Raw genomic sequence first — 15,130 nt, forward strand, 5'->3', positions numbered from 1 at the left:
AAGATCAGCTATGATCAATCGAATGGCGGAGCAGGCTCGAGGGGCCGTATGGCCTACCCCTCCTCCTACTTCTTATGTTCTGATATGCAAATAAAACTTTCTACGTCAGTATTACTTTCGACATGCCAGTACTGCTTTCGACATGCCAGTACTGCTTTCGACATGCGAATGCTATTTTCTACAGGTGTGTATTACTTGCTACATGCGAGTATTACTTCCTACTTGTGAGTACTGCTATCTATATGGCGGGTATTACTTTCTACTCATGGATACTACTTTCTACTCGCGGGTACTATTTTCTTCGTGCGAGTACTACTTTCCATGCGCAAGTACTATTATTATTAGAAGCAGAATGTTACCTTTCTCCACTCCATGATATCTTTGAGTTTTCGGAAAAGAAAAATGCCTTTGCCCTGTGACCTTGCAACCTAGGAAGAGAAAGAATGCTTTATCAGGTAACAAGCAGCGTTGAACTGTGAGATGTGAAATCTCTACCACTTGCCTGGTTGGGCACAGATAGGATGGAATACGTATTATACTGTCTGAAACTTCATTGGCTGACGCAAAGTTGTTTGAGTTTGAGATGCTTACAGTGCGATTGGTCACTCAGTGAAGTGACGTTGGACTGCAGTGATAGTCACACTGTTCACCAAGACCTGACCTTCACTCGCTCTGCTGGACAATTGTCTACTGCACCACGAAACAACATCAATGCACTGCACATCTGCCCAGCGTTGAACATTGAATCTCCATTCTGTGGGCAGTGAGTCTGGTATCACAGTGGGCGGTAGGTGTCATACACTACTGGTACACAGTGGGCGGTGAGTGGGGTACACAGTGGGCGGTGAGTGGGGTACACAGTGGGCGGTGAGTGGGGTACACAGTGGGCGGTGAGTGGGGTACACAGTGGGCGGTGAGTGGGGTACACAGTGGGCGATGAGTGGGGTACACAGTGGGCGGTGAGTGGGGTACACAGTGGGCGGTGAGTGGGGTACACAGTGGGCGGTGAGTGGGGTACACAGTGGGTGGTGAGTGGGGTACACAGTGGGCGGTGAGTGGGGTACACAGTGGGCGGTGAGTGCGATATGTTATAAGCTGGATAGCCCAGTAGTGAAAGATAGAATTCCAGAGTCTGGACTTCAGTTGCTTCCAAGCCTTTATTCTTAGAGCGCCACATTACCCACACACTCTCGATAAGCTCGCCTATAAAAAGGATACAAGAGAGTCCCCATTGGTACCCACCACCTGAATACAATTAACACTCATTGAAATAAATCATACAATGTACATGGCACACGGCGGGCGGTGAGTGCGGTACACGGCGGGCGGTGAGTGCGGTACACGGCAGGCGGTGAGTGCGGTTCACGGCGGGCGGTGAGTGCGGTTCACGGCGGGCGGTGAGTGCGGTACACGGCGGGCGGTGAGTGCGGTTCACGGCGGGCAGAGTGTGGTACACGGCGGGCGGTGAGTGCGGTACACGGCGGGCGGTGAGTGCGGTACACGGCGGGCAGAGTGTGGTACACGGCGGGCGGTGAGTGCGGTACACGGCGGGCGGTGAGTGCGGTACACGGCGGGCGGTGAGTGCGGTACACGGCGGGCAGAGTGTGGTATACGCGGGCAGTGAGTGTGGTACACTGCCCTCCCTCCCTTGCTCCTATGCGGTCTGCATTTTCTTACCGGTTTCATAATCCAAGTGATTCCCGGGTTTCTCTTGAACTCCTCCACGAAGAGGTGGTACTCAACGGGCAGCTCGAAGGTCCTCGGAAAGAAGTCACATTTGGCCGCCTCCAGCTTCCCCTGCTCACGCTCCAGCTGCTTGCGAAACCTCTTCAGGTTTTTCACCATGAAGTTTTTCCGTGTCAGCTTCCATTTAAAGAAAGAAGATGTATGAACATCTAAACCTTGGGCGTTGGACATGTAGATTTATACACAAAAAGGGTCTAGTGCCAGAGCCAATTGTGTTATAATTGGATAGCCCTGTGGTGAAGGATAGAATACTAGAGCCTGGTCTTCAGTTGTTTCCAAGCCTTTATTCACAGAGATTCCCCTCACACACACACCACACCCTAGATAAGCTCTCCTATAAATGGATACAAGAGAGTTCTTTCCAGCATTTGTTTCAAGCCAGCAAGGTCAATCCACAATCTTTTCTCACTTACATTTTTCGTCGAGTGAACATTATTTCGTAGAGTGAACGATTGCCTACATAACATTCAATGGGTGTATTATCTTCAGTACTCCCATTGTACAGGATGTCACTCAAAATATTTGCCAAATAGAATCCCATATCCACTGCATTGACAAGAGCCAGTGTTTCAGCAGCCAGAGTACTTTTAAGAACCCTTTTTATTTTCTTAGCTTCCCAAGCTGAAGGACAACATTTCCCATTCGCACCCATAAGATACACTATGAAACCAGCTGCAGTAGAATATCCATCAGCAAGATTAGCATATAAAGCATCGCTAAAGATAACGAGCTTCATTTTCTTTGGGTCACCTAAGGATGGGAATTAAGCACACATCTATATTTAATTTTCGTAATTTTTTATTTGTCCTTAAAACATTCTCAACTATGGGGTGTTTCATTGAAGTACTTAACTCCAACACATCAAAACTAGCACCTGGTCTAGTCTGAGTGCACAACCAGTTCAACTGACCAATCAAGCTCCGTAACTGCTCTGTCTCTTTAGCTATAACATCACCTTTCTGTGATGACCTAGTACGATTAACCGGGATGGGAGGAACACTTTCTAAATAGGACTGTTGATTTAAAATTATACCAGACCCACTCTGCTTAATATCTGAACCAATAGATTTAGAAGCCCCACAGGCTTGAGTCCCGATTTTAAATTCTACTCTAATCTATTAATGACAAATTTCTCAAATTCCGTACTACCACCCCATAAGAAATCATCATCATGCATCATGAAGATGCCTGAAACTTTTCCATTATGGTACCAATAGAACACTGCGGGATCTGCTTTTAGTTGAACACAACCTATTTTCAGCAAAACAAATCTCACCAAAAAATACCATACCCTGGAAGCATCATTCAGGCAATAGATGCATTTGTTCAGTTTCCATAGTTTTCCTTTCGCATCTGCTGCCTCTTTAGGCGGTTTCAGATACACTTCTCTCTGAAAAGTATCGCCCTGCAGAAATGCAGCTTTTATGTCGAATGACCTACACTCCCATCAATATGTTGCCAAAAGAGCCAAAAGGATTTTTAAGATTACCTTTCCAGCAGTGGGAGAATCCACTCGAACATCTGTATCACCCAGTTTCTCTTCAATACCCCCTGCTACCAACCTCACTTCAGCCTTATAGTCCCATCTGCAGGGACTTTTTCAGTACAAGCCCATCTATGTGACAAAGCTGGTTGACCCTTATCTGTTACCTCAAAATAAACTCCAAATTCTTTCCAATTATCTAACTCTTTTATAATATACCAAATCTCCTGGATGGAACTCTGTCTCAGATGGACTAATATGATGCCCCAGTGCTCTACGAATTTTCTCTGATACCTCAGCCTCGATAAAAGCCTGTCTTCCTGCATTTAAATGCTCAGAAAAAAATGGCACTAATTGTAGTTCCTTCTAGAGCAGGAGGATTATCGCAAAGAACAGAAGATAATTTGGGATTGCGCCCACAGATTATTTGGGAAGGACTATATCCTCCAACCATCTGAAGGGAATTCTTTGCATGAACTGCCCATGCTAGGCCAGTTGACAATTTACACTCTGTTCAATCAGCCAAAATTCTATGCACCATGCTATCAATCACAGCATGATTCCTTTCACAAAGACCATTGCTAAAAGGGCTCTCAGCTGCTGTATTCATGACAATTATATTCATATTCTCACACATATCTCTGAACTCCGTGTTAGCGAATTCACCTCCATTATCGGTCAAAAACTTTGCTGGTGTCCAAAGTTTAGTCCTTATCCATTTTTCCACAATTTTACCTATAATAACCTTCTTCTCCTTACTATATATTAGTGTAGAAATACTAAATCTCGTAGCCAGGTCAATAAAATGTAAGATGAAAACATTTCTGTCTTTGTCCCATACCTTTAGATCCATGGCAACTACCTCGTTAAAGTCACGTGCTAATGGAACACTTACAATAGGATGTGGAGGCGTCCGTCTATATTTCTTACAGATTTTACAGTTTTCACTAATCTCTTCTATTAGCCTCGTATATTCCTCATCAACTACACCTGCACCTTTTAGCAGGATTTTTAAATGTTGACAAGTAGGATGGGCAAATTGTCTAAGTAACTTTAAGACAATTTGTTTTTTTCCTCTCTTATCCTTATCGCCTGATGCCATGAATACTTGCCTATCATACTGATGAGAAACATCAGGTTTTATTAAGGGGATACAATAATGCCCTGACTAGGTAAACTGCAGATCAATCGATTTCCCAAAAATGATTGCCTCATCGTGTTCCATGTCAAGTTTCATTTTTGCGTTTTTCATGGGCAGTTTACTCTAGTATCTCACTACAGACTGCCTCCATACTTATAAAATGGCTGACTCCAGCTATCTTACATGGAATTACCTCAAAGTGTTATCATCTCCAAACCTAAAACATGTAGAGCTTTTATATTCCTTAACCTTGATTCGATCCTCACAGTTAGTGAATCAAGATAACATTTTAACCAATCTATCCCGCATACAGTTGAAGTACATGCACTATCTAACACCGCACAATTAAAGGAATCCGCGACGAGTGCATTCATCGCAGGATTAAAACTCCTTGTGTCCAGTATAATCTGTATATTTTCATCATTATCTTCATCCTCATCCTCAGAACGACTTTCTTTATGCATCATTTCAAAGACCCTGCATCTTCACTCTGGGCAATTCACCTCATAATGATACTTAGAGTCACATCTAAAGCATCTCCTGATTTTTCCTTGGTCATTGCTGGAATTCATTCGCCCATTATTACTGCCCCAATTTTGTCTTCTATTTATATAACTGCAGCAACTCGCCAAGGCTTCTTCGACAGCACCTCCCAAACCCACGACCTCTACCACTTAGAAGGACAAGAGCAGCAGGCACATGGGAACAACACCACCTGCACGTTCCCCTCTAAGTCACACACCATCCCGGCTTGGAAATATATTGCCGTTCCTTCATTGTCGCTGGGTCAAAATCCTGGAACTCCCTACCTAACAGCACTGTGGGAGAAGCTTCACCACACGGACTGCAGCGGTTCAAGAAGGCGGCTCACCACCACCTTCTCAAGGGCAATTAGGGATGGGCAATAAATGCTGGCCTTACCAGCGACGCCCACGTCCCATGAACGAATATTTTAAAAAATTGCTGTACCTGCTTTTATCACGAATCTAGCTGTTTTTAATCCTTCTACCATATTGACGCCTGCATCAGGTCTCTTGAAAATTTTGAAACCTGGACTGGTGCCTGTGTTTAGTATCTGGAATATTTGAAACCTGGTAACCATCGAATCTTCTATTCTTTGTGTCACAGCGGAAGACCCCATTTGTTCCATGAAGGCTGAAGGGAATGACTGTTTCCCCAGGAATTTCTTTAAGGCAGCAGACATTTGATCCAACAGAGAGTGTCCTTTTCCAAGAACTGGACGCCAGTTAGGACCAGTTGTCCACATGAGACACCTTAGCACAAGGCAGTAATTTAAACCCTAGTGCCGATCCAGGGATTCTCAAATGGAACTTTAACAAGTTGTACAAAGGTTGACAAAGTCCACGCTATATTCTGCCAATGAATGACCATCCTTTTTCCAAAATCTATCAAGTGCTGACCAGGCCTCATAGGCACTTAACAGGTCATCTTTCTTGTAGATTTGATCCAGAAATTCTATTAGAAAGGTAAAACCTTCAGCATTATCCAAAAGATCTGCATCCATTTCAGAAAATTACCTTACTTCTGATTTTACTTCGTTCAGCAAGCGACAACACCAAGGCCATGCCTTGTTTTCTCTTTGGCAGAGTAGTAACCCGTGTCCATATATCAACCTCATTCTTTCACTGGTCATACAGTTCAAACTCCGAGAACATCAGATGGAGATTGTACCGCTACGATTGAAACTTGTTTTCTGCCATTTTCAACAATGGCCTCTAGGTTTTCAAGTTTTGTTTTTTTATGTCCAAAAAAAAAATCATAGTTTCCAACCTCCACCTTTAGGCAACCATTCTCTGCTACCATGTTATAATTGGATAGCCAGGTGGTGACGGTTGACTACTAAAGCCTGGACTTTAGTTGCTTCCAAGCCTTTATTCACGGAGATTCCCCTTACACACACACACGAGATCCCCTCTCCTATAAAAAGGATGCAAGAGAGTTCCCAATTGATACCCACCACGTGAATACAATTAACACTCATTGATATAAATCATACAATTAACAAATTGGCCGACTGTCGCTCTGTAACAATTCACCCTGGCACATTTCTTTAATAGTGGGGCACACACAATGGGAGGATCCACAGTCAGATGGGAGCCAGATGCTGGTTGGAAGATGGGATTAGGACGACTGTTTGTGGAGGATAAACATGGACCAAGCAGCCTATTTCCTTGTTGTAATTTCTATATGTAAAGTTTGTACAATGGGCGTGGTGAGCACGCATATTGGGCCGGCTGCCCGGACCAATTTCTACCCCATTATTTTGAAGCAGGATTCTTCCGACAAGCTCTTTTTTGCGGTGAACATTTCTACCTTACCATGAGTTCCACTTTCATACCTCGTAGTGATTGCGAAAGTGAGAGATGCGAACATGCTCATCCATGTATGTATAGCCGAAGTTCTCTCGCAGCCAGCTGATGTCACACCAGTAAAAATCCCACTCCCCTTCACTGTCAACAAAGGAGAGTGCAGTGAGAAGCAGGTCATTAACACAGCCATGATGTGGAGATGCCGGTGATGGACTGGGGTTGACAATTGTAAACAATTTTACAACACCAAGTTATAGTCCAGCAATTTTATTTTAAATTCACAAGCTTTCGGAGGCTTCCTCCTTCGTCAGGTAAACGTTCAGGAGCTCCTTGAAGCCTACGCATTTATACATCACAGAACAATACATGGTGTTTACAGACTGCCCCTGCAACTGCCCGTTGCCAAGGCAATCACCGTGTTCAGACAGAGAGGTGTCACCTGCAGAACCCCCGAATACACATTCAACAAAAAAACAAACAGGAAAAAAAAACAGAGAGAGGCAGAAACATCCGGAAGGCAGAGAAAGCCAGCAAATGACCCATTATATTAAAAACAGATAACATTTGTTCGCTGGTGGGGTAACGTGTAGCGTGACATGAACCCAAGATCCCGGTTGAGGCCGTCCTCATGGGTGCGGAACTTGGCTATCAATTTCTGCTCGACGATTTTGCGTTGTCGTGTGTCTCGAAGGCCGCCTTGGAGTACGCTTACCCGAAGGTCGGTGGATGAATGTCCATGACTGCTGAAGTGTTCCCCGACTGGGAGGGAACCCTCCTGTTTGGCGATTGTTGCGCGGTGTCCGTTCATCCGTTGTCGCAGCGTCTGCATGGTCTCGCCAATGTACCATGCTCTGGGGCATCCTTTCCTGCAACGTATGAGGTAGACAACGTTGGCCGAGTCACAGGAGTATGAACCATGCACCTGGTGGGTGGTGTCCTCTCGTGTGATGGTGGTATCTGTGTCGATGATCTGGCATGTCTTGCAGAGGTTACCGTGGCAGGGTTGTGTGGTGTCGTGGACGCTGTTCTCTTGAAAGCTAGGTAATTTGCTGCGAACGATGGTCTGTTTGAGGTTGGGTGGCTGTTTAAAGGCGAGTAGTGGAGGTGTGGGGATGGCCATAGCGAGGTGTTTGTCCTCATTGATGACATGTTGAAGGCTGCGGAGAACATGGCGTAGTTTCTCCGCTCCGGGGAAGTACTGGACGACAAAGGGTACTCTGTTGGTTGCGTCCCGTGTTGGTCTCCTGAGGAGGTCTATGCGATTTTTTGCTGTGGCCCGTCGGAACTGTCGATCGATGAGTCGAGCGTCATATCCCGTTCTTACTAGGGCGTCTTTCAGCGTCTGTAGGTGTCCATCGCGTTCCTCCTCGTCTGAGCAGACCCTGTGTATTCGCAGGGCCTGTCCATAGGGGATGGCCTCTTTGACGTGGTTAGGGTGGAAGCTGGAAAAGTGGAGCATCGTGAGGTTGTCCATGGGCTTGCGGTAGAGTGAGGTGCTGAGGTGCCCGTCTTTGATGGAGATTCGTGTGTCCAAGAAAGAAACTGATTCTGAGGAGTAGTCCATGGTGAGCTTGATGGTGGGATGGAACTTGTTGATGCTATCGTGTAGTCTCTTTAGTGATTCCTTGCCGTGGGTCCATAGAAAGAAAATGTCGTCGATGTATCTGGTGTATAGTGTTGGTTGGAGGTCTTGTGCAGTGAAGAAGTCCTGCTCGAACTTGTGCATGAAAATGTTGGCGTATTGGGGTGCGAATTTGGTCCCCATGGCTGTTCCGTGTGTTTGGGTAAAGAACTGGTTATCGAAGGTGAAGACATTGTGATCCAGGATGAAGCAGATGAGTTGTAGGATGGCTTCCGGAGATTGGCTGTTGTTGGTGTTGAGTATTGATGCTGTCGCAGCGATGCCGTCATCGTGGGGGATACTGGTGTATAGTGCCGAGACGTCCATCGTGGTGAGAAGTGTTCCTGGTTCAACTGGTCCGTGGGTACTGAGTTTTTGTAGGAAGTCTGTAGTGTCGCGACAGAAGCTGGGGGTTCCCTGTACGATGGGTTTCAGGATGCCCTCGATGTATCCAGAGAGGTTCTCACACAGGGTTCCGTTGCCTGATACGATGGGACGTCCGGGTGTGTTGGCTTTGTGTATCTTTGGGAGGCGAAGATACACAAAGCCAACACACCCGGACGAAGGAGGAAGCCTCCGAAAGCTTGTGAATTTAAAATAAAATTGCTGGACTATAACTTGGTGTTGTAAAATTGTTTACAATTGTCAACCCCAGTCCATCACCGGCATCTCCACATCATGACTACCATCGACACCACAAACTGCCGGCTCACAGTGGAAAGGATATCCAAGAAGATCGCGCATTTAGACACAGACATCAAGTTTTTACAGAGCTGCAAGAAAGCAGACAAGATCCCGAAAGGACTCCAGATCACGAACCCACTCAGGTCCACATACAACTCGGATTACGCTGAGAGACTCTGCCGCCGTACCTCTCGCACACTCCGCAACCATCTCATACACCAACTCTACAGCAGACGCCACAACCTCGAAACCAAGATAGAGTCCATACTCTCAACCTGTACTCAGGACACAGCAGACCAGCTACGATATACCGCCAAACAGACGAGGCAACGGAACTACGCTGCCTACATGAAAACCAAGAGCAGGAAGCTTGAGAAACTCGGCATCACCACCAGCAACGACCAAGCTTCCCCTGGTACCACGGTTGCAACCACAGGGAAGTCTATTGTCAATTTATCCGACCACACCCTTCAAGCAGACGAAATCGAAGTTCTCAGCCGAGGGCTCAATTTCTGCCCCACTACCAAAATGGATCCCACTAGTCTCGCGGCGGACACAGAGGAATTCATCAGGAGAATGAGGCTCCGGGAATTCTACCACAAACCCCAAGATTTCAGCAGCGAACCCAATGAGACAATCGACGATCCGGAACAGCAGACAGAGGGATCCGCGGTACAGCAACCGAAGAGGAAAGAGTCAAACTGGACTCCTCCGGAGGGTCGCTGCCCTCAGCTGGACATGTATGCTCAAGCTGTCAGGAAATGCGTCAATGCCAGATTCATCAGCCGCACTCAGAAGACAGTCCAGAATATCACCCGAGCACAACGCAACGCCATCAACGCTCTCAAGACCAACCGCAACATAGTCATCAAACCAGCGGACAAAGGAGGAGCCATAGTCATACAGAACAGAACAGACTATTGCAAAGAAGCATACCGACAACTGGACAACCAGGAACACTACAGACGGTTACCCGCAGATCCGACCAAAGAACACACCCACCAGCTCAACAAACTGATCAAGACCTTCGATCCAGACCTTCAAAGCATCCTATGCACTCTCATCCCACGTGATCCCCGCGTGGGAGACTTCTACTGCCTCCCAAAGATACACAAAGCCAACACACCCGGACGTCCCATCGTATCAGGCAACGGAACCCTGTGTGAGAACCTCTCTGGATACATCGAGGGCATCCTGAAACCCATCGTACAGGGAACCCCCAGCTTCTGTCGCGACACTACAGACTTCCTACAAAAACTCAGTACCCACGGACCAGTTGAACCAGGAACACTTCTCACCACGATGGACGTCTCGGCACTATACACCAGTATCCCCCACGATGACGGCATCGCTGCGACAGCATCAATACTCAACACCAACAACAGCCAATCTCCGGAAGCCATCCTACAACTCATCCGCTTCATCCTGGATCACAATGTCTTCACCTTCGATAACCAGTTCTTTACCCAAACACACGGAACAGCCATGGGGACCAAATTCGCACCCCAATACGCCAACATTTTCATGCACAAGTTCGAGCGGGACTTCTTCACTGCACAAGACCTCCAACCAACACGATACACCAGATACATCGACGACATTTTCTTTCTATGGACCCACGGCAAGGAATCACTAAAGAGACTACACGATAACATCAACAAGTTCCATCCCACCATCAAGCTCACCATGGACTACTCCTCAGAATCAGTTTCTTTCTTGGACACACGAATCTCCATCAAAGACGGGCACCTCAGCACCTCACTCTACCGCAAGCCCACGGACAACCTCACGATGCTCCACTTTTCCAGCTTCCACCCTAACCACGTCAAAGAGGCCATCCCCTATGGACAGGCCCTGCGAATACACAGGGTCTGCTCAGACGAGGAGGACCGCGATGGACACCTACAGACGCTGAAAGACGCCCTAGTAAGAACGGGATATGACGCTCGACTCATCGATCGACAGTTCCGACGGGCCACAGCAAAAAATCGCATAGACCTCCTCAGGAGACCAACACGGGACGCAACCAACAGAGTACCCTTTGTCGTCCAGTACTTCCCCGGAGCGGAGAAACTACGCCATGTTCTCCGCAGCCTTCAACATGTCATCAATGAGGACAAACACCTCGCTATGGCCATCCCCACACCTCCACTACTCGCCTTTAAACAGCCACCCAACCTCAAACAGACCATCGTTCGCAGCAAATTACCTAGCTTTCAAGAGAACAGCGTCCACGACACCACACAACCCTGCCACGGTAACCTCTGCAAGACATGCCAGATCATCGACACAGATACCACCATCACACGAGAGGACACCACCCACCAGGTACATGGTTCATACTCCTGTGACTCGGCCAACGTTGTCTACCTCATACGTTGCAGGAAAGGATGCCCCAGAGCATGGTACATTGGCGAGACCATGCAGACGCTGCGACAACGGATGAACGGACACCGCGCAACAATCGCCAAACAGGAGGGTTCCCTCCCAGTCGGGGAACACTTCAGCAGTCATGGACATTCATCCACCGACCTTCGGGTAAGCGTACTCCAAGGCGGCCTTCGAGACACACGACAACGCAAAATCGTCGAGCAGAAATTGATAGCCAAGTTCCGCACCCATGAGGACGGCCTCAACCGGGATCTTGGGTTCATGTCACGCTACACGTTACCCCACCAGCGAACAAATGTTATCTGTTTTTAATATAATGGGTCATTTGCTGGCTTTCTCTGCCTTCCGGATGTTTCTGCCTCTCTCTGTTTTTTTTTCCTGTTTGTTTTTTTGTTGAATGTGTATTCGGGGGTTCTGCAGGTGACACCTCTCTGTCTGAACACGGTGATTGCCTTGGCAACGGGCAGTTGCAGGGGCAGTCTGTAAACACCATGTATTGTTCTGTGATGTATAAATGCGTAGGCTTCAAGGAGCTCCTGAACATTTACCTGACGAAGGAGGAAGCCTCCGAAAGCTTGTGAATTTAAAATAAAATTGCTGGACTATAACTTGGTGTTGTAAAATTGTTTACAATTAACACAGCCAGCAGGGTACAAGCACACAAGCCAAAACCAGCGGCTGAAAACAGGAACCGTGAATATAAAATAACATCACGGATCACTTTGCATCTGGACTGGGCCCAGTTATAAACTTTAAATCCAAGTTCCCAATAATCTGCATCTATCTCAAATCGCTCTTCAACAGGGTTTTGGGTTCATGATTTAGGGTTTATTCACCAGTGAGACCAGTCCTTTCCCAAAATTCAGGCCCACAAAATTCAAACAAGCAGCGAGCAAGTGACAGCCGTGACTCAGTGGGTAGCACTCTCAACTCAGAGTCAGAAGGTCGTGGGTTCAAGCCCACTCCACAGACTTGAGCACATAATCCAGGCTGACACCCCCAGGGTAGTACTGAGGGAGTGCTGCACTGTCAGAGGTGCCATCTGCCCTCTCAGCTGGAAATAAAAGATCCCATCGCACTATTCGAAGAACAGCACGGGAGCTCCCCCCAGTGTCCTGGCCAATATTTATCCCTCAACCAACACCTGAAACAGGTTTACTGTTGTGGGAGCTTGCTGTGCACAAATCGGCTGCTGCGTATCCAATATTACAACAGTGATCACACTTCAAAAGAACTTCACTGGCTGTAAAGTGCGATGGGACATCCTGAGGTCGGGAAAGGCTCGATGTCAATCGGTGTCTTTCTTTTCATTCATATCAAATGCAGGCACAAATATTACTGAGTTCCTAAACCTTCAAGGGCCAGATTTCCAGGGCTTGAGGGCTTTGCATGACCTTCGGGCTGCAGATTGCTGTGAGAAGGTAATGCTCCCTCCGCTTTCTCCCAGCAGCATGTTCCAGTCTCCCTCTTGCTATTTCCCAAGGCAGCCGTTCTGAGCCTCTCAAATTAGCCTGATATCATGCTCCACTTTCGTTCCTGGGCCCCGTCTGTTCCACAGTGGTAATCTTTAGTAAGTTTCTAAGCAGCACGAAAAGTTGGCACACTCCTGCACACAACTACCCACTCTGACATGTGAATAATGAGGAACTCACTCTTTGACCTCAACCCATCCAGGACGCTGCCGAAGAACATCAAGGATAGTGTTCGTCAAGACACATTTGAAGCGGATGTAGCTGCGTTGCTCCCTAGAAACAAGAATGTAGAGTTAAACCCCCAATGACAAAAATGTGCAGTTTATCCCCCAGTAACAAAAATGTAGAGTTAATCTCCCAGTAATAAGAATGAAGAGTTAATTCCCCAGTAACAAGAATGTAGAGTTAATTCCCCAGTAACAAGAATGCAGAGTTAATTCCCCAGTAACAAGAATGTAGAGTTAATTCCCCAGTAACAAGAATGTAGAGTTAATTCCCCAGTAACAAGAATGTAGAGTTAATTCCCCAGTAACAAGAATGTAGAGTTAATTCCCCAGTAACAAGAATGTAGAGTTAATCTCCCAGTAACAAGAATGGAGAGTTAATCTCCCAGTAACAAGAATGAAGAGTTAATCCCCCAGTAACAAGAATGTAGAGTTAAACCCCCAATGACAAAAATGTGCAGTTTATCCCACAGTAACAAGAATGTAGAGTTAATCCCCCAGTAACAAGAATGTAGAGTTAATCTCCCAGTAATAAGAATGAAGAGTTAATCCCCCAGTAACAAGAATGTAGAGTTAATTCCCCAGTAACAAGAATGTAGAGTTAATCTCCCAGTAATAAGAATGAAGAGTTAATTCCCCAGTAACAAGAATGTAGAGTTAATTCCCCAGTAACAAGAATGTAGAGTTAATTCCCCAGTAACAAGAATGTAGAGTTAATCTCCCAGTAATAAGAATGAAGAGTTAATTCCCCAGTAACAAGAATGTAGAGTTAATTCCCCAGGAACAAGAATGTAGAGTTAATTCCCCAGTAACAAGAATGTAGAGTTAATTCCCCAGTAACAAGAATGTAGAGTTAATCTCCCAGTAACAAGAATGAAGAGTTAATCCCCCAGTAACAAGAATGTAGAGTTAATTCCCCAGTAACAAGAATGTACAGTTAATGCCCCAGTAACAAGAATGTACTGTTAATGCCCCAGTGACAAGAATGTATGGTTAATCCCCCAGTAACTGGAATGTAGAGTTAATTCCCCAGCAACAAGAATGTACAGTTAATTCCCCAGTAACAAGAATGTACAGTTAATCCCCCAGTAACAAGAATGTAGAGTTAATCCCCCAGTAACTGGAATGTAGAGTTAATTCCCCAGGAACAAGAATGTACAGTTAATCCCCCAGTAACAAGAATGTAGAGTTAATCCCCCAGTAACAAGAATGTACAGTTAATCTCCCAGTAAAAAGAATGGTCAGTTAATCCCCCAGAAACAAGAATGTACAGTTAATCCCCCAGTAACAAGAATGTACAGTTAATCCCCCAGTAACAAGAATGTAGAGTTAATCCCCCAGTAACAAGAATGGAGAGTTAATTCCCCAGTAACAGGAATGTACAGTTCATCCCCCAGTAACAAGAATGTAGAGTTAATCCCCCAGTAACTGGAATGTAGAGTTAATTCCCCAGGAACAAGAATGTACAGTTAATTCCCCAGTAACAAGAATGTACAGTTAATCCCCCAGTAACAAGAATGTACAGTTAATCCCCCAGTAACTGGAATGTAGAGTTAATTCCCCAGTAAGAATGTACAGTTAATCCCCCAGTAACAAGAATGTACAGTTAATCCCCCAGTAACAAGAATGTACAGTTAATCCCCCAGTAACAAGAATGTACAGTTAATCCCCCAGTAACAAGAATGTACAGTTAATCCCCCAGTAACAAGAATGTAGAGTTAATCCCCCAGTAACAAGAATGTACAGTTAATCCCCCAGTAACTGGAATGGAGAGTTAATTGCCCAGTAACAAGAATGTACAGTTAATCCCTCAGTAACAAGAATGTACAGTTAATCCCCCAGTAACTGGAATGTACAGTTAATCCCCCAGTAACTGGAATGTACAGTTAATCCCTCAGTAACAAGAATGTACAGTTAATCCCCCAGTAACTGGAAAGTACAGTTAATCCCCCAGTAACTGGAATGTACAGTTAATCCCCCAGTAACTGGAATGTACAGTTAATCCCCCAGTAACAGGAATGTACAGTTAATCCCCCAG

The 15,130-nt window shown here is 46.0% G+C and overlaps 1 protein-coding gene across 1 annotated transcript in view; it reads right to left on the reverse strand.

Moving 5' to 3' along the window:
• Positions 1-13,141, reverse strand: part of ttll9 (tubulin tyrosine ligase-like family, member 9) — a gene marked incomplete at its 5' end in the record, with an annotated part of 125,237 nt that extends 112,096 nt beyond the window's left edge. Inside the window, 4 exons of the mRNA XM_067977906.1 lie at positions 360-428; positions 1,678-1,863; positions 6,730-6,841; positions 13,049-13,141. Of these exons, the coding sequence (XP_067834007.1) occupies positions 360-428; positions 1,678-1,863; positions 6,730-6,841; positions 13,049-13,141 (460 nt within the window). The remainder of the gene's footprint in view (positions 1-359; positions 429-1,677; positions 1,864-6,729; positions 6,842-13,048) is intronic.
• Between the last annotated feature and the right edge of the window lie 1,989 nt (positions 13,142-15,130).

Source organism: Heptranchias perlo, unplaced genomic scaffold (genome assembly GCF_035084215.1).
Source record: "Heptranchias perlo isolate sHepPer1 unplaced genomic scaffold, sHepPer1.hap1 HAP1_SCAFFOLD_189, whole genome shotgun sequence".
In the NCBI taxonomy this organism is placed as follows: domain Eukaryota; kingdom Metazoa; phylum Chordata; class Chondrichthyes; order Hexanchiformes; family Hexanchidae; genus Heptranchias; species Heptranchias perlo.